Below are 23,444 nucleotides of genomic sequence, written 5' to 3'. Positions count from 1 at the left end.
TCCGATTCTATTTGAAAGTCCCACAAGATCTTCACCTTCTCATTTTCGATAACTTTTTCCACGTTATGTTCCCATGACTTTCTAGATACGGGTAAATCATATTTTTTACATAATGACCAATGGATTAATTTAGCAACTCAGTCATGTCTAGCTTTGCAATCAGTTTGTGCAATTTTGCTGCATTCACATATTAAATGTGAAACAGTTTCGACTTTGTTATTGCAAAGTTCGGCAGTTTGGGTTGTCAGTGGATTTTTGTATCTTCGCTTTCATGGCATTAGTTTGTAGTGCTTGTTCTTGAGCAGCCAGAATTAAACCTTCCGTTTCTTTCTTGATAGTTCCCATCTTAAGCCATGCCCATTATTATTATTGCGTGGTTAATCTTTGGTGAGATTCACAGCCTTTGGGGCTGGTTGGTAGCTCAACAGCTCGAGTCCTAACCAAGGACCTAGGAACTGTTAAGGTAACGTCGGAGGATATAAGCTGTTCCAAGTAGGGTGGTTTTTTGTAGAATCAGAATGTTCAAGTCTGATAAATTTAAAATTTCCAAACAGTGAGGTAGCCCTTTGGGTATTGCTCCAAGGGCTCCAATTACTGCTAGGTTGGCAAAAGCCGGGATAAGTAAGGGGAGCTCATTCCATTACATGGCGCTAGGGATTCGAACCTCCGAACTGCCAACCTTTCTGATCAACAAGCTCATCAAATATGGTGTGTTAATAAGGTGAAGGAGCGGGAAATTTTGCTGGATCCAGTTTGATGCGGATAATCCCAGATAGCATTGAGCTTTTGCCAAGACCAAGGGCTAAAAAGTTTTCCTGATATTTGCTTCTTGCTTTTCTTTGGCTCCAGTGTAGAAGATGGCAACTTTTTAATTGTTCGATTCCTGTACATAACTCAGGCCTAAAAGAAAGCTGGCGAAAAGTACAGAATCTTAACTAACTTGGTTTCTTAGTAAATAAATAAATAAATCCTTTAATTTAACCTTCTCCAGTCATGCTAGACCTCTTTCCCATTACCCCGGACAATCCTGGCACGGCCACCTCACATTTGAAGACGCAAAGTTCATTAAGGCTGATTTAATCATGACTGTGCATGTTTTAATGTGCGGGTTCTCTCCATCTGCAAACACAAGACCTCTCTGTCTCCTAGATCCTTGACTTTACAAGATACGCAGAGGTGTTAATTGGCAATTTAATAATAAATGACACCCAATTTCAAGCATGATGAAAACCTTTATCACCACTTTTAAAGAGCCAATTTGCATTCTGTGCCTGCCTGCCTCTCGCACGGAAGGTAGAAGGAAGAGAATAGGAGCTTCTGCCTTGAGTTGCAGAAAGAAGAGTCTTAGTTGGTGGGAAATGAGCAGCTAGGACCATGATGACAAACCTGTGGCATGCGTGCCCAAAGTGGCACACGGAGCCATGTTGCCTGGCACGCCCAGCATCGTCCGTTCCTTTTCTGGGTTTCTGGCGGGCACGATCAGCTGGCATCTGTCTGTGTGGCAGTGCTGGAAACCGGAAGAACTGGTCTTCTGTTTTCCGGCTTGAGCATGCATGGGCATGCGCAGCACTAAGCGGAAGACTGGCATGCGTGCCGGAAACTGGAAGTTTGTTTTCCGGCACGCGCATGTCCCCTGGGCAGCTCCTCTTCCTGGTCGCGGCTTAGACAAACACGCATGGGTGAAGCGCTCCTTTTTCAGCACTTCGTTTTCCCTGTTGGTGAAGTGCTCCCTTTTGGGGACTCATTGCCCCGTCCACCCGCATGCGTGCGCTTCCTTTTCGGCCCTCAGTGCCCAAAAGGTTCACCATCACTGGGCTAGGATATCAACGCAAAATGGAACAAACTGAATTCAAAGCAGCTTCTGAAATCACCACTACAGGGGTCCTCCACTTATAACCACAGTCTGGAGAGGAGCCTCTGGTTGCCACGCACCCTAATTTTGATCACGTCATGTGTTTGTGACAGATGTTAAGTGCATGGGCTGGTTGTACGTCACAGTAAAATGGGCAAAATTTGCTTAACACTTAACAAATTTCTCGCTCCATTGCTGTCGTAAATCGAGAACCACCTCTATGCAGCTAGTTCGTTTCCTTTTTTTTTTAGACTTTGCATCTATTTCAATTTTTTATTATTATTATTGGTAGCAGAACTTTTAACCATAGCAATGAAATTGTTTTGGTTGAATCTCTTTCTGGAGTGAGTTTTGCATTCTCAGGATGTGTGTTAAAGTATGAAAAGCATGGCCACACTAGTGTTTGGTGGAGGAGTGTGTTTCTTCCTTCCCTCTTCCACTCCCTCCCTCCTTTTCTTCCTTCCTTCTCTCCCTCTCTGCCTATCTCCTTCCTTACCTCCCTCCCTCCCCACTTCCTCTTCCCCTCCCTCCCTCCTTCTTTTCCTTCTTTCCCTCTCTGCCTGTCTCCTTTTCCTTCCTTCCTCTCTCCCTCCCTTCTTCCGTCCTTCCCTTCCCCACTCTCTCTTCCCCTCCCCTCTGCCTTCTTTTCTTCCTTCCCTCCCTTTCTGCCTCCTTCCTTCCTTCCCTCCCTCCCCACTCCCTGTTCTCTGCCCTCCCTCCTTCTTTTCTTCCTTCCCTCCCTTTCTGCCTCCTTCCTTCCTCTCTCCCTCCCTTCTTCTGTCCCTCCCTCCCTCCCACCCCATTCCCTCTTCCCCTCCGTCCCTCCTTCTTTTCTTCCTTCCTTTCTGCCTTCTTCCTTCCTCCTTCCCTCCCTTCTTCTGTCCTTCCCTTTCCCGCTCCCTCTTCCCCTCCTTTCCACCTTCTTTTCTTTCTTCCCTCCCATTCTGCCGCCTTCCCTCCCTCCTCTCTCCCTCCCTTCTTCTGTCCTTCCCTCCCTCCCGCCCCATTCCCTCTTCCCCTCCGTCCCTCCTTCTTTTCTTCCTTCCTTTCTGCCTTCTTCCTTCCTTCTTCCCTCCCTTCTTCCGTTCTTTCCTCCCTCCCTCCCCACTCCCTCTTCCCCTCCGTCTCTCCTTCTTTTCTTCCTTCCCTCCCTTTCTGCCTCCTTCCTTTCTTCCTTCCTTCCTTCGAATCTTACTTTGGGACAAATATCAATGAAGTGAGACAATCCATCACGTCCGAGACCTGCTGTCCAGTGATGGATGGATAGATTGGTAAAGTAACTCAATAATCTTCCCTTTTTTCTCTCTCTCGGTTATTCACAGATCAGTGAGCGCTGTCGTTAATAAAGCTATGGAATGCTTTTGTTGTCCTTGCCCGCATTATTTCTCAAGTTTTGACAGGACAGGCCTTTTAATTTGAAAATAACCTTTGTGTTGAAACATGCCTCCTAAGCACACAAAGGCCTTTGTGAGAGTTCCCCTTCACAATCCGTTGGGAGGAAACAGTTTCTCGGGAAATACCATTCAGAATACTTGGGAGATTTTGTTGTTGTTGTTAAATAGTCAGTTGCTGTCCTCGATTTACCCCAGTTTGTTTAGTGACTTTTTCGACGTTACAACAGCCCTGAAAAAAGTGACTTATGACCGTTTTTCACACTTACGACTGGGGCCACATCCCTGTGGCGATCAAAATTCAGACGCTGGGCAGTTGGCTCACATTTATGAGTGTGGCAATGCCCGCAGGGTCATGTGACTTCCTTTTGCGATCTTCTAACAAGCCAAACCCAAAGCCAAATTCACTTAGCAACCATGTTTCTAACTTAACAACGGCAGTGATTCACTTAACCAATGGGCAAGAATGGTCGTAAAATGACGCACAACATAGTTAATAAACGTCTCATTTAGCAACGGAAATTTTGAGCTCAATTGCAGTTGTAAGTGCCTGTGTTTAAGATAGACAAGATGATTAAATCCAACTCCAGTCGAGAGATCTCTTGATTTTGGGTGTGTTTTTTTTTAAATATTCTCTAACACCCAATCAGATCAGATACTCAGGTGCTTCTGGAGGAGCAATTCTGCTCAGGTTCCTCCTAGGACAGTGGATGGCTAAGAAAGCCAGCATGGCGTAGTCTTTGGGAGCATTCACGCAACACATTAAGCCAAAGAATCACCTTATTTTGTAAACCATGTTGGATGAGTTAGTATCATTTATGAAGCCATCCATGCCTTTCTCCTTCAGCTAAGCAAAACATTGTGTAGCCCCAATAAGATGAGGGTCAAGGTTGACTCGGTTCCACCACAAAACCGTGGTAGACTAAAGCGCGCTCGACGAAAGCGCGTACGTGACGTCATCACAGCGCGACGAAAACAGCACGCTGTGAGCGGTAAACTTAAAATTAACGTGTAAATCTAAACCTAACCCCCCCAAACCTAACCCTAAGCCTAACCCTAAGCCTAACCCTTAACCTAAACCTAAACCTAACCCTTAACCTAACGCTAAACCTAATGCTAACCCTTAACGCTAAACCTAACCCTAACGCTTAACGTAACCCTAACCCTAACCCTTAACCTAACCCTAAACCTAAACCTAAACCTAAACCTAAACCTTACCTTTACGTGAATCGGCTTGCTTTAATTTTATTTTAATTTAATTTATTTTTAATTTTATTTGTCGCGCTGCTGATGACGTCACATACGCGCTTTGATCGGGCGCGCTTTAGTGGACCGCGGTTTTGACGGGTCATGGGTTGACTCAGCCTTCCATCCTTCCGAGGTCAGTAAAATAAGGACCCACATTACTGGGGGCAACAGTAAACCGCTTAGAGTGGGCTGTAAAGCACTGTGAAGCAGTATAAAGGTCTAAGTGATATTGCCTCCCTCCCTCCCTGCCACCCCTTGTCTCTCCTTCCTTCCCTCCTTCTTTGTCTCTCCTTCCTTCCTTCCCTCACCTTCCTTCCCTTGTCTCTCCTTCCTTCCCTCCTTGCCTCCCTTGTCGCTCCTTCCTTCCCTCCTTCCTTGTCTCTCCTTCCTTCCCTCCTTCTTTGTCTCTCCTTCCTTCCCTCCTTCTTTGTCTCTCCTTCCTTCCTTCCCTCACCTTCCTTCCCTTGTCTCTCCTTCCTTCCCTCCTTGCCTCCCTTGTCTCTCCTTCCTTCCTTCCCTCCGTCCCTCCTTGCCTCTCCTTCCTTCCTTCCCTCCATCCCTCCCTATCTCCCTTGTCTCTCCTTCCTTCCCTCCTTCCCTCCCTCCTTGTCTCTTCTTCCCTCCCTTGTCTCTCCTCCTTCCCTCCCTCCCTCCCTTGTCTCTCCTTCCTTCCTTCCCTCCCTGTGGTTAGAATGCAGTATTGCAGGATAGTTCTGCCCATTGCCAGGAGTTCAATCCTGACCGGCTCAAGATTGACCCAGCATTCTAGCTTTCCAAAGTCAGTTAAATGAGGACCCACATTGTTGGGAGTGATATGCTGATCTGTAAACTGCTTAGAAACGGCTGTAAAGCACTGTGAAGCGGTATATAAGTCTAAGGGCTATTGCTAAGGGCTGGGACTAGAATAAGCATGAACCAGGTCTACATCCCATCCAACTTGAACAGTTATTATATTTTAGCCTGATTTTATTTATCAGATATACAGGTAGTGCTCAACTTATGACCACAGTTGAGGCCAGAATTTCTGTTACTAAAGTGAGTTTTGCCTCATTGTTTGACCTTCCTTGCCACAGTTGTTAAATGAATCGCTGCAGTTGTTAAGTTAGTAACACAGTTGTTAAGTGAATCGGGCTTCCCCATTGACTTTGCTTGTCAGAAGGTCGCAAAAGGCTGATCCCGTGACCCCGGGACACTGCAACCGTCATAAATAGGAGTTGGTCTGAATTTTGATCCCATGACCATGAGGTGGTAACTGTGAAAAACAGTTAGGAGTCACATTTTTCAATGCAAGGCTGGTGTTGGGGTGTGCGAGGCCTGGCTGCCACTGCCCGAAGGTAAATAGTAGGGCAGCTTCACCCCTCCATTCTCAACCTAGCTTAATTTTTACCCTGGAGTGGGTGGTGTCTTATTAAGGCTTTATTTTGGGGGTAACACTTATATTGGCACAGGTGTAAAACTCAAGATAGAATGGAATGGAATGGAATAGGATAGAAATTAGAATGAAAGAATGGAATAGGATAGATATTAGAATGAAAGAATATAAAAGAATAGAATAGAATAGAATAGATATTAGAATGAAAGAATAGAAATAGAATAGATATTAGAATGAAAGAATGGAATGGAATAGAATAAAATAGAATAGATATTAGAATGAAAGAATAGAATAGAACAGATATTAGAATGAAAGAATAGAATAGAAATAGAATAGAATAGATATTAGAATGCAAGAATGGAATAGAAGAGATATTAGAATGAAAGAATATAAAAGAATAGAATAGAATAGATATTAGAATGAAAGAATGGAGTAGAATAAAATAACTAGATATTAGAATGAAAGAATAGAATAGAATAGAAATTAGAATGAAAGAATAGAATAAAATAGAATAGATATTAGAATGAAAGAATGGAATAGAATAGAATAGATATTAGAATGAAAGAATAGAATAGAGTAGATATTAGAATGAAAGAATATAAAAGAATAGAATAGAATAGATATTAGAATAAAAGAATAGAATAGAATAGATATTAGAATGAAAGAATGGAATAGAATAGAATAGATATTAGAATGAAAGAATAGAATAGAATAGAGTACATATTAGAATGAAAGAATATAAAAGAATAGAATAGAATAGATATTAGAATGAAAGAATAGAATAGATATTAGAATTAAAGAATAGGATAGGATAGAATAGAATAGAATATCAGAGTTGGACCTTGGTGGTCTTCTAGTTCAACCCTGTCTAGGACACCCTACACCACTTCAGACAAATGGTTATCCAAGTTCGGACTTACTTTTGGGGGAAGGTCGTAGTTTTGGGGGGAAAACACAGTATCTTGACAGCATCTGATAAAGATGCATTTGAATTGTTTTTATTGCCTTCTTCCCAATGTTCTGATCCAAGAGACTCTCCGGGGCTTGTCAGCCTCCCGCCCGGCACCAGACACGCCAAGCCCGAAGCCTCTTGTAACATTCATGTTTTAATTAAAGAAAACAACCCGTTAGAGGCAGTTATTTTCTGCGGAAGAGTAATGAAGATTTATTTTAGGGAGTGACCTTCACTGGATTAGCTCTAGCAGTAATCAGTAGAATTAATAGAATAATCAAATTATATACAAACTCATAAATCACGGGGAACGGCGCTGTCAGAAGTTCGGCTATTAATGGGCCCCATTGTTGTGCTGTTGTATTAGAAATTGCAGCGGCTGATTTTTTTCCCTTCCTTTTTTCCCCCTGCCGCGATAGAAACTGAAATGGCATTTGAAGGCTGGGGAGGAGGGGGGGGCAGGGGGGAGCAGAGCGGTGACTAGCAGGGCAAAAATTTTCACAACTGTTAATTTAGCTGTAATGTGGTTTGATGTCAGCAGGGCAGAGTTGAAGCGGAGTGCAGAGCAGGCGTGATCTTTCAGCAAAGGTGGAATTATTGGCAGAAACAGTAGCCAATTAATTAGAAGAATATCAGTTTAACTGTCTATTTAGGGTTAATAGTAATACTGAAGTACTTTGTGCTTGGGGCCCAGCCAAACCAGCCTCTCGAGTTTGGTGTATTTTAAATAAAGGAAGGGTGGGGGGAAATAAACATGGATATGATAATGGGGTTGGTTGTCACAACAGATTTCAACTTTTCTGATTTCTTTTTAAAAACTGTCTATTAATGCCATAGGGACGCGGTGGCTCGGTGGCTAAGACGCTGAGCTTGTCGATCAGAAAGGTTGGCGGTTCAAATCCTTAGCGCCGCGTAATGGAGTGAGCTCCCGTGATTTGTCCCAGCTTCTGCCAACCTAGCAGTTCGAAAGCATGTAAAAAATGCAAGTAGAAAAAAAGGAAGTAGCATTCTGTTGACCTTCGGCGTTTAGCCATGCCGGCCACATGACCATGGAGACGTCTTCGGGCAGCGCTGGCTCTTCGGCTTTGAAACAGAGATGAGCACTGCCCCCTAGAGTCGGGAACGACTAGCACATATGTGCTTTACCTTTATTAATGCCATATTTCACCTCCTATCCTCCAACTATGAAAATAATCCTGGCGGCTCAGCTTTTCAACTTGTTGATTCAGCTGGATGTGGCAGGAGGGGAAAAAAGAAAAGAAAAAGTAGTGATTTAACTGGAGGGGGTGGTGGAAATTACTAAGTGCTTTTGCTGTCATTGTGAGTTGCTGCATGTTGCTCGCTGTTTTATTGTTTTCAGTAGACGTTTCTCTAACAAACAAACGTTTAGTTTCCTCTGCTGGGTTGCCAAAAAAACTCTGCCTCCTATTAATTGGGAGAAACAAATCTGATTATTTCTCTTTTGGAAAGACATATTTTTTTCATATTTTATAGACAAAAAAAGATCCAACCTTTTCATTCGGTGCTGCCTTTGGTAGTATTTCCCTCTCTTTGTTTTTAAGCTGCTAAGTCACTCTGGTTTTGTGTTGTAATATAGTTCCTTGTGTAGGTGTGTGTCCCCCATGGCCTAGTTCATACTCGGGCATGCAGAGCCACGCTGAATCACACAGGAGAAAACAAACTCCTAGAACGCCATAACATTCAGATAGTGCATAACATAACATTCTGAGATGTGCCCTACCATTGACGTCCAGGATTTGACGATATATAGACTGAGCAGTAGATTAGAAATTGTACTTTTACAGGCTGTTTTTACTCACATGCTATTGCTCCTCCTGCCTTTGTCCTATCTCAATAAAAGGGGCTCTCAGACCCCCAATCTGGGTCGCTCCATCCCGAGAAAGTTCGTGTCTTGTCTTTTCTCAACATTGGCCTCATGGGCGAACCACGGGAACGTTACAGTTTTGCACTGGGCGACCTTTCTTTTAATTGAGAGAGGGACCTATATTGAAGGCACAAAGGCATTGTTTCAACATCTGCCACATCATTTGCCAAAAAAACCCGAAATGCACAGGTGCAGTATAGGTGATACCTTGCTCGACAGTAGTAACTGTGAGAAGGATCTTGGAGTCCTAGTGGACAACCATTTAAATAGGAGCCAGCCATGTGCAGCAGCTGCCAAAAAAGCCAACACAGTTCTAGGCTGCATAAACAGAGGGATAGAATCAAGATCACGTGAAGGGTTAATACCACTTTATAATGCCTTGGGAAGGCCACACTTGGAATATTTGCATCCAGTTTTGGTCACCACGATGTAAAAAAGATGTGGAGACTCTAGAAAGAGTGCAGAGAAGAGCAACAAAGAGGATTAGGAGACTGGAGGCTAAAACATACGAAGAACAGTTGCTAAAATTGGGTAGGTCTAGTTTAATAGAAAGAAGGACTAGGGGAGACATGATAGCAGTGTTCCAATATCTCAGGGGAAGCTACAAAGAAGAGGGAGTCAAAATATTCTCCAAAGCACCTGAGGGTAGAACAAGAAGCAACGGGTGGAAACTAATCAAGGAGAGAAGCAACTTAGAACCAAGGAGAAATTTCCTGACAGTTAGAACAATTAATCAGTGGAACAGAAGTTGCCTCCAGAAGTTGTGAATGCTCCAAAACTGGAAGTTTTAAAGATGTTAGATAGCCATTTGTCTGAAACGGTATAGGGTTTCCTGGCTAGGCAGGGGGTTGGACTAGAAGACCTCCAAGGTCCCTTCCAACTCTGCTATTGTATTGTATTGTATTTGTCACTTGATCTTGATTGTTGTTTTCCAGCCAGGGATCTGGGATGACAATCTCTAATTGAAAGAGGCTATTTTTAAGAGCAGACCGGTAAGTCGGTGGATTTTTGGCAGTAGGAAGTGAAACGGCAATGATGGCAGGGGTGGAGCCACCAGATTTTAAAAACAGAAATCACCCTGGTGCTTTTTTTAATATGAAGCCACTAGTAACCGTTACTTAAATACAGACATTTGTACCTGCGTTCTGTTGATGTTTGTAACAAACCTCGAGGTGTTAAGACAGGAGTTGGCAACCCGCGGCTTGCTTTCTTCCCTCTCCTGCGGCTCCCTGTCACCAGTCAGCTCCACAATTGATAGGGCTTTTGGTTAGGACAGGCAGAGGAAAAAGGACGGTGCGCTAGGAGGAGACTCTATGGTGGTTGTGGGGAGCCAGACTTCCAGTCGGCAGAGGAAAAAAGACACCATGCTAGGAGGAGACTCTATGGTGGGGGAACCGGATTTCCAGTCAGCTCCAGAATTGAACCGGGGGCTTCCTGTTATGACCTTTATGGCTCTTTGAGTGTTTAAGGTTGCCGATCTCTATGTTAGGACATTATCAATATCATAACCGTTAACGATTTTGGGCATAAATATGTAAGTCAAAGCCTTTGCACCATGTGGTCGTGACATAAAATGCCATCCTCTACCTCATTTGCACCCAAGGAAGCTCATGGACAACTCTCAGAGTAATCTGATAGCCTTGGGTTCGGTTTCACTATATTGTCAAAAGTATTCGCTCACCCATCCAACTAATCAGATTCAGTTGTGAGCGAATACTTTTGGCAATATAGTATATGTGGTTGATAGCCACATTGTGTGGAATCAGATTTATCCAGTAAGCCACCAAAGGTGGTTCCTATTTGTCTACTTCCATTTCTACACGCTTTTGAACTGCTAGGGTGGCAGAAGCTGGGACAAGTAACGGGAGCTCACTCCGTTGTTCGGCGCTAGGGATTCGAACCGCCGAACTGCCAACCTTTCCGATCGACAAGCTCAGCGTCTTAGCCACCGAGCCACCACATCCTGTTATATACAAGTCCACACGTACTATTAAATTGACCCAAATAGGTCAGGATGGCAAGCCAGCTCTAAACCAAGATTATTATTAGCTCAGTTTCTAGCTTGATTTCCCCTTACGTGATATGCAACTGTGCCTGGGTGATTTATTCCTAAAATATTTGTATTAAATTAACAATTTATTGGAGGTTGCAATTCTTCCTATTTCATGGATCAATTTAAATAAATTGAACGTTTTTGTTTTAAAAAAAAAGAAAATAGACCTAAAGGGCTCTAAACCTAATGCCTTGTTTTCTTGATTTCTGACGTTCCTTTAGGATGTGTGCAGTATTCGGTGGGATCTATTGCCTCCGGCACGCCATAAAGTGTCTTGTATTAGACAAAGAACTTAGAAGGTAAGTCTTGAGCGAGGTAATCTTCCCTCTCTCTCTCTCTTACATAAATGCAACTACGAGATGAAAAATGCCAGGGTCTTCTTTTTTTAAAAAAACGATTCTTCAAAGATCTTCCTTGGTATTAATAACACATCAACCTTGATTAAAAATAATTTGTGTATAGGTCCTCCAGAACTGGGAAAGTGGGTTTAGAATAAAGAAACTAAATTAATTTCCCTCTGATATTACTGCAGCCTCCTGATCACCCAAGCTTGGAAGACAGATCATTTTCAGTTGCCAGGGGTTTGGTGATGAGTGATGTTAGTTTTCCTTGTGGCCTTACCTACTCTAATTGATTTTCATCAGATGACAACAAAGCCCTCTGTTATTGCATTTTTAAAAAAAATGAAGCTCACCTAAAGATTCATCAGATTAATCTCTGCTGATAATGCATGTCACTCTAAGAGAAAAAAGCTTTAATGAGTTTTTAGGTAGATTGTTGTCATAAACCACGCTGCCCTCTTAGCCTAGAATGAATTATTTTTCCACCAGTATTGGGACTTTTGAGCAACTTTTTTTTTTTTGTAAAGTTGGAACCAAATCAACGGATGTTTGGGGGCTGCAAAATTTATACCAGTGGGATGGTGCAAAGCACAAAATGTGACCAGCTTGTTCAGTGTACTAAAGCATAGGGTGGTTAAATGTTATGATATTATATTATAGTGCCTTAACCAGAATTTGGGTTATTTAAATATTTATCTATCTATATAAATGGCTGTGTGTGTATGTTCCAGCATAACTCTGGAACGCTTCGAGCAATTTCAACCAAACTTGGTACACAGATGACTTACTCTCTGGAAGCAAATACTGTGGGTGTAAGACACCCCTAACACCCCTTGATGTGTGTTCTGTTACAATATAGCCCGTTGTGCCTTAAAATGGCTTCTACTGTACTGCCGTATAATGTATTCTACTGTACAGTGCAGCAGAGTTGCCATGGTAATGGCTTCACAGCACTCCACAAGGGGGCTCCTTCTGATAAGGGGGAAAATCCAACATTAGATATTACGTTTGGTCCGAAATTACATTTCCCCACTATAAATAAATACCCGGGAAACGCCGGATTATCACCCAGTCATATAATAAATAAGACAGGGAATGACTCTATGGCTAATTTACCTTTCTGGTTTCTAGGTATAGAACTAAGACCGAAGTCCCCAAACTTGGCAGCTTTAAGACTTGTGGACTTCCACTCCCAGAATTCCTCAGCCAGCCATTTCTGGAAGTCCACGAGTCTTAAAGTTGCCAGGTTTGGAGATCCCTGATCTAGGATAATGGAGTAGCTTCAGATGGGGCTCCGTTAGTGCGACTCCTGTTTTTTTTTTTTTTTTTCCCATGCAGAACTGGGGCCCGAAGGGTAGGGGATGTAGCCTTCCTCTATCCTCTACGTAGCAGCTCCCAACTCATCAAAATGGTACCCTTACACTGTTAACCAAAATCAAAACCATAAAACCGCATCCCGGAAATTCTTATCAAATTGTCACTGGGAAAAAAATGGACGGTACATTAGCTCAGTGTTTTTCAACCTTGGCAACTTGAAGATGTCCGGACTTCAACTCCCAGAATTCCCCAGCCAGCATTCGCTGGCTGGGGAATTCTGGAAGTTGAAGTCCGGACATCTTCAAGTTGCCAAGGTTGAAAAACACTGCATTAGCTGATACAAGAAAGTGGATGTGGATGTGGTTGTGATTGACCATACGTTGTACCACAGTATCCGGGAGTGATTGCCATATCGTGTAGATATGTAGTAGGCAGCTGTCTGGATTTTGTTGAGCTCCAACTCCCAATTGCCCCATCTAGCTTGGTAGAGAGCTGCTAATAGTCATTCAGCAACATCTGGAGGGCCACCTTATGTGGAGTGCACCACATCCACCAGGAATTTCAGCAATGGGTTCTCTGCCCAGTTGCTGGGTGGGCGTGGCCATGGTGGGTGTGGCCTACTTGGCTTCCGGCACCATGCAGGGGGTGGGGGTGGAAGGGCATTTTCGCCTTCCCAGGCTTCAGAGGCTTTCCTTGAGCCTCTTGGAGGGTGAAAACAACTGCTCTCGGGCTCCGGAGACCCTCCATAGGCCGGAAACGGGCTCTTTCCCAGCCTTCCGGAAGGCCTGTTTTTCCCCTCCCTGAGCCTCCGTGTGGGCCCTTCACTTACCTCGCATTCAAAACACACCGTATGGAGACTCCTGGTAGGGGAGCAGTGGTGGGTTCCGGGCGGCACGCCCCGTTATAAATGTACCGGTGGCTGCTGGGAGCAGCAGCCTCCGTACCGGAACAGTGCTTTGGAGGGCCCACCTTCCCTTGTTCCTTACCTTTATTTGAGCTAACCGGGTCATTTGCGCATGCACGCGCAGCATACGGCACCTGCGCCAAGCTCCACTGAGCAGCCGGAGCATCACAGGGTGGTGGATGCGCATGTGTGCGTAGCGCGCATGTCCGTTTGGATGGATTATAGTTCCCCAGAACGAGAAGGTGAGATTTGCAGCAAAATGGCAAATCACTTCCAGACTGTTTCCATGAAAATTGTACAGATGTGCTGGTGAAATAGCTGAAAGTCAAACTTGATTCAAGAGGCTTTATCTTTTTAAGGGTTTTTTCCTCCACCTCTAATGATAATCAGATACGTTTGGGATGAGCCTACTTGGGGGGGGGGATAGGTTTCTATAGGTAATTGATGAAAAACAAGGTATGCCAGCCCATATTGTTGTCGTAAAGATAAATTTAATGCTGAGTTTAAAATGCCATTCCCCCCCCCTTGCTTTGTTCTAATCTAATCTCCACATTTGTGAGGAAAAGTGGGTGTTGTAGAGTTTTTAAAAAGGGGGATGGAAGGATTAAGAAGCTAAGGCAATTCTCTTTGAAGGAAATGTGAAATTTGGAGCAACTCAGCTTCAGAAAAAGAGGAGCTAAGGGAAGATATAATATAGACTTATACAATTATACACGCTCCATTACATCACCAAAATCTGGGATAATACATTTAAGTTGAAGGGAGGATTCAGAAAAGATAACGACCAAGAGCTTCCTCCTACATAATATAGTCAACATGTTAAATTTGGCACCATCAGAGCCGGACTGAGTTCATATATTATGCGAATACAATGTTTTGCTTAACCATAGCCATCTAAGCTATAGTAAATATATTGCAAAGCACTGGAAGGCAGAGCTGGAAGCAACAGATGAAAGCTTATGAAGGAGAGATCCAACTTCGAAATAAGAAGGAATTCCTGACAGTGAGAACAATTACCGTATTTTTTAGAAGTATAAGACGCAGCAAGGTTTTGAAGGGGGGGGGAGGTTTTGTACTCTGCAAATCTCCCAAAAATGGCCCCGTCCCCCCCCCCCAAAAGGCATGTATAGCTTAGGGAGCTTACAGAGTGCTCCGGGGGGGAGGGGGGTAAAATTGAGCAAAAAACGGCCCGTTTTTTACAAAAATGGCCCCATTTTTCATTTAAAAAATGGTATGGATAGCCTTTAGGAAGCTTATAGAGTGCTCCTGGGGGGGTAATTGAGCAAACAACGGCCCATTTTTCACTCATTTGTACCCTCCCCAGCCCTCAGGAGTTCTCTAAAAGCCTCATACAGGCTCTGCAAGGCCATTTTGGTGAAGGGGGCGGGATTTCAGGAGGCAAAAAAGTGCTGTATAAGACGCACCCAGATTTTCAGCCTCTTTTTTGAGGGAAACAGGTGTGTCTTATACTCTGAAAAATACGGTAATCAAAGCAACGGTTTGCCTCCAGAAGGTGTGGGTGTTCCATCATTGGAGATTTTAAAGAAGAGATTGGACAGACATTTGTCTGGCATAATAAAGGGCCGTGATAGTGAATTGATCTCATGCATGCCATGGGGGCGACACAGAGCCCTCTGCGGGCATGCGAGCTGTCGCCCCAGCTCAGCTCGACCATGCATGGGCGTGCACCTCCTGCCAACCAGCTGGTTTTGGGGCTCATGCCATGCAAGTGCAGGGATATGTGCATACGTGAGGGTCACACATCCATGTATGGGGTTGCGTGTGCCCACATGGTGGGGGGCAGGGCACACACGGGGGGGGTCACACACATGTTGCATTATGGATGTGCAGCCGCGCTTTCGGCACACAACGACAAAAACGTTAGCCATCACTGGTATAGGGTCTTCTGCTCAAATAGGGGACTGGACTAGAAGACCTCCAAGGTGCCTTCCAATGCTGTTTTTCTATTTCCATTTCCAATTCTATTCCATTCCATCCCAATCCATTCCATTCATGAAGTATCTAAATTCACAACACTAATCCAAAAATAAAATAAGTCCCATTTTTGCTTTGAGTCAGTCAAGCATCAGACCTTAGAAGGAAGGTTAGAAAAATCCACTGAAGATTAGACTTCCCTCAATAGTTCCAGAGCTCTCTGGAATGTGAGCATGAAGATGTCACAGCTCCTATGTCCTCGTTGTGCACTTGGGAGATAGTGTACAGAGGTAGAATTTGGAGCCAGACATGCCCTTGATTTGATTCATCAGACTCTTCATATGTATTTATAGCAATCACATCTTGAAAGTTGGAAATCGATGACTGACAATTCCAGACTTTTGCCCATAGACTCCCACGCAACCCCAAGTGTAGGAGAAGGACAGGCAGAGGCTGGGGAGGGAGTCAAGAGAGCAATCAGCCTAGAGTCCTTTATGTTCCCACTAGCTGATAACCTGGTGTTGCCCAGGTATTTATTTATAGAGGGAAAATGCCTGGACCAAACGTAATTTCTAATGTTGGATTTTCTCCCTTGCCAGAGGAAGTCCCCTTGTGGAGTACTGTGAAGCCATTACCTTGGTAACTTCACTGTGCTTTACAGTAGAAGTTATTTTACAGCAGTACAGTAGACATTTTAAGGCACAACAGGTTGCATCTTAACAGAACACACAGCCCAAGGGGCGTAAGAGATGTATTAACCCCACAGTATTTATTTCCAGAGAGTAAATCATCTGTGTACCAAGTTTGGTTGAAATTGCTCGAGGCATTCCAGAATTATGCTGGAACATACGCACACATGGCCATTTTTAGATAGATAGATAGATAGATAGATAGATAGATAGATAGATAGATAGATAGATAGATAGATAGATAGATAGATAGATAGAGATAGATGATAGATAGATAGATGATAGATAGATGGATAGATAGATAGATAGATAGAGAGAGAGAGAGAGAGAGAGAGAGAGAGAGAGAGAGATGATAGATAGATGATAGATAGATAGATAGATAGATAGATAGATAGATAGATGATAGATAGATAGATAGATAGATAGATAGATAGATAGATAGATAGATAGAGATAGATAGATGATAGATAGATGATAGATAGATAGATAGATAGATATAGATAGATAGATGATAGATAGATAGATAGATAGATAGATAGATAGATAGATAGAGATAGATAGATGAGAGATAGATAGATGATAGATAGATGAGAGATAGATAGATGATAGATAGATAGATAGATGATAGATAGATAGATAGATAGATAGATAGATAGATAGATAGATAGATAGATAGATAGAGATAGATAGATGATAGATAGATAGATGATAGATAGATAGATAGATAGATAGATAGATAGATAGATAGATAGATAGATAGATAGATAGATAGAGATAGATAGATGATAGATAGATGATAGATAGATAGATAGATGATAGATAGATAGATAGATAGATAGATAAGCAGTCTAAGTTCAACCCTTCCTGAATTCCATTGACTCTTTATCTAGTGACAGTTCCTCTATATAGGCATGAGCAATACCTTAACTAGAACTTAACGTGTGGTCCTCATCCTTCCTGCCTCGGACTAATTTACCCAAGCAGAAGGGAAGTTGGGAAGTTGTTTCTGGTCCGCAGAGCTCCATGTTCTGGATGATACAAATATCCCATCTTTGTATCATGCAGCTTTCTATTTGGCAGGTCTCCTGGTCCTCAGGTTGAACCAAATGATGGCATTGGGTTAATAAACTTGGCTATCCCCACATTTAACATTTGTCCTTCCAAGACTACATTCTCAATTACTGCAGATAAGGCTGGTGTCCCCAGAAGTGTGGATATCTGCATCTTAAAATACTGCCAAGGAGAGGGAAAGGGGGGGTGGGGGAATAAAGTGTTTACATCTATAGTCAGTCCTAATTAAACCAAGAATTGTATTTCTGCTAATGCAGCTAAAAGCCAATCTAATTTGTTGCCTGTTTGGAATTATTATTATTATTATTATTATTTTTGCCTTGAGGGTGCTGAATAGTGCATTCCCTTCCTGTTTTAGCTTCCTTTCCCCCTTTTAATTTAAACTTTCAGTTTTTTATGGTACATAGCTATTGTTTATGGAGTTTCATTTCCGCAAGGTTTAAAATGTTTCAATTTGTATGTGTGGGTTTTGTGATCTACATTTAAAAACCACCGTCCCTGTTTTGCTTTGAGCCCAATTTGGAGCGTGTTTCCAAAGGAGCCGCCGGCCTCCAAGCGAAATGACAAATGTAAATTTATCTTTTCACAATAATAATTAAAAAATATAGCAAACACTGTAATTTACATATCTTTCCTGAATTATTGCTTGCTGGCTTTGTCAGTGCTGGTAAGTCCATTTCAAGGATGTCGCCCTTAGTCCATTAGTTTGGATAATGAGCCCTATAAAGTACATTTATAACTGGTGGCACTTGGCAAGGAGATGGATTCTAATTTTCATCCTTTTATCTAGACACATTGAAGAAGGTCAATGGAGGTTCTGTATGATTCATTGTCTGAACAGATATCAGATGACAGAGAGACCTGATAATGTCATTGTATAAGTGGCTTCCTTATTTGAGCCTGGCAGTTGAAAGAATTCTTCTGCTGATCCTCCTTTTTTTAAAGAAAGTAAAGATCGGTTTTAAGTGGGGCGTTGAGTTCCTTTTCTCTGCTCGTGAACAAATCTCTGGCATTAGCCGTTGTTGAATGATGAAGCAAGAAATTAGATAGATAGATAGATAGATAGATAGATAGATAGATAGATAGATAGATAGATAGATAGATAGATAGATAGACAGACAGACAGACAGACAGACAGACAGACAGACAGACAGACAGACAGACAAGAGAGAGAAACAGAGACAGAGAGGCACACACAGAGAGACACACACAGAGAGACACATACACACACACAGAAAGAGAGACAGACAGACAGAGAGAGAGACTGAGAAAGAGAGAGAGAGAGACAAACACAGAGACAGAGTGAGAGACACAGAGACACAGAGAAAGACAGAGAGAGAGAGAGAGAGAGAGACAGACACACAGAGACACACAGAGACACAGAGACACAGACAGAGAGACACAGAGACACAGAGAAAGACACACAGAGTGAGAGAGAGACCAAAAGAGACACACACACAGAGACAGACACACACACACACACACACACACACACACACACACACACACAGAAACACAGAGAGAGAGAGAGAGAGAGAGAGTCAGAGAGAGAGAGACACAGAGAGATAGAAAGAGACAGAGTAAGAGAGAGAGAGAGAGAGAGAGAGAGAGAGAGAATGAATTGACTCTTTCTGTGGGGTCTCGTAATGTGACATTTAATCCACTTCCCCCCTCCTCTTTTCCTCCATGCAAGAATGTACAAAAACAGTTTCATAAACAGTAGCAAAGAATTTAGTTTGATGTAAATGGTGATTCCAGCATTTTTGGCTTGCATTTTTGGCAGTATTCAGTAAACTGATAGCAAAACAAAATTGGGGCGTATAAATAAAAATACTTAACTGTCACGAGCAGAATAAATTCCTCTGTTTTTCTCTAATTCAGTTCATGTTGTTCATTGATCGTTTCCTCTGTTGAATATTCATTTGTGATTATTCTTACGTAACTAATACAACACCACCAAATAAAAGGGAGATGTGAGGAGGCCTGGAAGTATAGGAAAGATTGCAAATATTTCTTTCAATAAAAAATTGGGGGGGGGATCTCTTTAAGTGAGGGTCTTCCTGGACTTGGAATGATGTTCTGTTGGGTGAAAAGAAGAGAGAATAATATGGTAACACTGAACGGAAACACTGTGACTTTCAGTTGAGTATTTCATTTGTTTTTCTGCAGCTAAATTTATCTAAAACAATTGTTTGCATGATTTTGATTTAAAATTCTAACCATGGTTTGCAAACCATGATTCAGATCTTGGGGTGTGATGCAAGTCTAGCCAGTTATGATTCCTTTAATTAACTATAGTATAATTAAAGAGACCGGACCTTACCACCTTGTATGACAAAGTAAAGACATTTCTTTTTTTAAAAAAAAGTTAAGAATATCATGATTTGAATTAAAAATAGGGAAAGGGAAAGAAAGGGAAAAAAGCGTAGAATAAAAAGGGAAAGAAAAAAAGGATTGACTTCCACCTTTTTTTTTGCACAGTAGAATACAAAACAAAGTAAAGTTACAACTTCAACGTTTTACTTTTACATACTTAGTAAATACTAGCCATTTCTATAAACTAATTTAATCAGAAAATCCCATAGCTCATAGTTCATTTTTCATTTTCTTCTGTCTCGAGCACAAAGTCTAAAAGCTCTTCCAAAGTCTATACTTAAAAATATTCTTAAAAGAAAGGGGGGAGGGAAGGATGGATAGATATATTGGCGGAAGGTGATAGATTGATTGCTTGAGATTCTCCAGATCTATAATCTGGGGAAACTCTTCTCCTGGTACAGAAGGAATAACAAAAGGTAATGTTCTGGGAAAGGTACGGTACTGTTGTGGTCGCCAGCAGCCTGCGGAGATGTTAGCAGAGTCAGACAATGAGGAGGTTGGGGAGGGGGGAACATGGGCCAGTTCTGGAGTCTGGGGAAGGCTTGGACGAGGGCTGTGCGTCGGAGGCAGAAAGGGCGCCAGGGCCATCTGGGAGTTATGTGCTGCCTCCGGAGCCTCTGGAGTCTGACATCAGCGAGGCAGAAGAACAGTGGGAGTCTCTTCCGAGTGTGCGCATGCGCAGAGCTGCCAAAAGGCAAGAACAGTTAAGACAAAAGGGACGACTCGGGAGTAAGGCTTGGAGGTGATTGGTCACTCCCATAGGACATAAATGAGAAGTGAGCCTTTGCCGGAAGTTCATTCTGGTCGGTTTAAATTCTGAAGCTCCTTTGTGACTCTGCCTCGTGTGGCCTTGCAAGCTAGTTGCCAATTAGGTCTTTGGCAACGCTTCAAGGGAGATAAAGGTGAGAGCTTATCAGCCTTATCCTGAAAGACTTTGGCAGACTTCTGTCAGACTCTTTACAAACTATTTGTGACTCATTAAGGGCTGTGAATAAACATAATTCACAGCCTTTGAAATAAAAAGAGTTTTTTGTGGACAAAGCATATGCTTTTTACTGTATTGGGCAGACTAGGTCAGAACAGGTACTAAAGATAGTTAAATGTTAAAATGATCCTAGATCATTACAAAATTGTTGCTAGTTTTCTTTTTCTTTGTCAAATTATTTTTTTAAAAAAATCCAAACACAGTTTTGTGTAAACAGTGTTGAAAATAATCCACGTTAACAGGGTTCCACATAAAACCAAGCACAGACTAAAAACAGGACAGACAAAACTCTTAATTCATGCTAAAAGTTTGAAGGAAAGAAAACATGTTGGTTAGGGTATATTTTTTAATTGTCTGTAAATATTTTATATTCCTCAATCTAATAATGACAAAATTGTTTTGCTTTAAAAAAAAAAAACCTTTCCCCCCTTATTTTCCAACAGGTGTAAAGCTGTCATCGATCATTTCGGTCAAAGAATAAATGCAAGTTATTTTGTTGTGGAGGATAGTTATCTTTCAGAAAAAATATGCAAAAACGTATCTTACAGGTAAATATCGGCACGATATGAATAACTAACAGTGCATTCTTACTCAAAAGTAAATCTCACTGCATTCAGCCAGACCTAATTTCAAAGACTTCTAATTTCGTGTATCCAGTTTTATGGCCTGGGGAACACCCTGAGTTCAAAATTAGTCTTCGTTTTGAAAATCAATCTGAAAAAAAGTCTGCTAATATATTAAATGTTATGTCCCTCTCCTTGCATATGGAAGGTGCACCTGTGTTTCTTTAGTGTCAAGCATGTATGCAGATATAGACACAATCCTGGTCAGAGATTAAAAGTTGGAGCTCAGATAAATATAACCTAGACAAGACTATGATAAGATGTGGTAGGTGTGTAGTAAAGCAAGAGAATATTAGGAGAAAATACAAAACTGGCTAGAAATGATAATTAAATAGAAGATTGAGTTGAAACAAGAAAGGTATATCCTAGATGTACTATCAGAGGGATATGATAAAGGGACCACATATTTAGTCCTACACATACTGATAGCAGCAAGTACCATATATGCTAAATATTTTGAAAATGTTAACACCCCACCAGAGGAGGCTGTAATCCGAATTTTTTTTGACTGTGCCAAAATGGTCCGATTAACCTTTAAAATTAAAGATCAAGAAGATACAGAATATTACATGATTTGGAATAAATTATATGACTGGGTAGAAGCCAGAGGTAGGAATTAGAGAAAAATAAGATCATAAATGTTAGCACTGAAAATAAGAAGCTAAATAATTACAATAATCAACCAAAATGTAAATATTTTAATGTAAGAAGAAACTTAGCTAAAAGCTTTTTGGTTATATTATTACTATTGTTACTATATCATTATTATTGTTATTAGCTTGTATTTCCATGTTCAACACCACTTTTCTTTTTCTTTTTTCTTTTTGGTCTTTTTTATTTGTAAATGGTATACCCTGACCATGCATTGTTTTTCAAAAAAAGTGTTTATGAATACAATTTAGATAGATGGATGGATAGATAGATAGATAGATAGATAGATAGATAAAGATAGATGATAGATAGATAGATAGATAGATGATAGATAGATAGATAGATAGATAGATAGATAGATAGATAGATAGATGAGAGAGAGAGAGAGAGATAAAGGTAGATGATAGAGAGAGAGAGAGAGAGAGAGAGAGAGAGAGAGAGAGAGAGAGAGAGAGAGAGAGAGAGAGAAAGGTAGATGATAGAGATGATAGATAGATAGATAGATGATAGATAGATAGATAGATGATAGATAGATAGATAGATAGATAGATAGATAGATAGATAGATAGATAGACAGACAGACAGATGATAGATATAAAGGTAGATGATAAGATAGATAGATTGATGATAGATAGATGATAGATAGATAGATAGATAGATAGATAGATAGATAGATAGATAGATAGATAGATAGATAGATAGATGATAGATAGACAGACAGACAGACAGAGATAGATAGAGATAAATATAGATAGAGAGATCAAGAGATAGATAGCGATAGAGTTAGATAGACAATAATAGGATGGCTTGAATTCTCATATTGTATTTCTCTTTTTGACAAATCTTCACCTCTGTAAGGTTAAATAAATGTTTCTTCACTTCATATTTCATCCCTTATCTATGAGCAAATCCATAAAACTGGCTGTTTCAGTTTTGGAACTGAAGTCCACCCGTCTTAATTTTGCCAAGATCGAGAAATGCTATGCCAGTGGATCCCGCAGTGAGCAGGGGATTGAATAAGATTAAGTTGGTCTTACTCATAGCAACTGTCTTCTAGTACTTGAGAGATTGTCATAGAGAAGAGGGGATGGACTTATTCTCCAAAGCACCAGAGGGCACAACAAGAAATAATGGGTACAAGCTTATTAACGAGAGATTCAGCCTAGAAGTAAGGCGAAATTTTCTGACATTGCGAAAAATTAATCAGTGGCGTAGCTTTTATTTATTTGATACGGTGTAACAGAATTAAGTGGTGCAGTGGCCTAGAGGCGGAGCTCTCGCCTCACAATCTGGAGCCTGTGAGTTCGATCCTAGGTAGAGGCAGGTATTTCTCCATCTGGCCATTGCTGCTTCTTGCTTATGCGATCCAGCAGCCAGAATGCATAGACTATTTAGCCGTGACAAAGTCACATTTGGGGTGCACCATGGCTAGCCTACATTGCACCCCAAAGGAGTGTGGATACTCTATCACTAGAGGTTTTCAAGAAGATATTGGACAGCCATTTGTCCAGAAGGGCATAAAATCTTCTCCTTGAGTAGAGGGTTGGACATCAAGACCTCCAAGGTTCCTTCCAACCCTATCATTCTACGTTCTATTAATACAATAGCAGGCTCCTGGTTGAAACCCAAACAGCTCTTTCTGGCAAGCTCATATCATCAATTAGACCTGGATCAGATTTAACAGATTAACAGAGTTGGAAGGGACCTGGTAGGTCATCTAGTCCAACCACCTGCCCAAGCAGGAGACCCTACACCATTCCTGACAAATGGCAGTCCAGCCTCTTCTTGAAAGCTTCCAA

General features: G+C 41.7%; 1 protein-coding gene across 1 annotated transcript in view; it reads left to right on the top strand.

Moving 5' to 3' along the window:
* CHM (CHM Rab escort protein) overlaps positions 1-23,444 on the top strand; it is a 79,780-nt gene that overhangs the window by 40,809 nt on the left and 15,527 nt on the right. The window contains exons 9-10 of the mRNA XM_087727162.1: positions 10,975-11,052; positions 20,815-20,919. Of these exons, the coding sequence (XP_087583288.1) occupies positions 10,975-11,052; positions 20,815-20,919 (183 nt within the window). The remainder of the gene's footprint in view (positions 1-10,974; positions 11,053-20,814; positions 20,920-23,444) is intronic.

The sequence above is a fragment of the Thamnophis sirtalis genome, unplaced genomic scaffold (assembly GCF_051295495.1).
Source record: "Thamnophis sirtalis isolate CommonGarterSnake01/CBP01778 unplaced genomic scaffold, rThaSir2_p1.2 scaffold_13, whole genome shotgun sequence".
Lineage (NCBI taxonomy): Eukaryota > Metazoa > Chordata > Lepidosauria > Squamata > Natricidae > Thamnophis > Thamnophis sirtalis.
The sequence above is the reverse complement of the archived record's forward strand: the minus strand, read 5'-3'. Positions and strand labels throughout refer to the sequence as shown.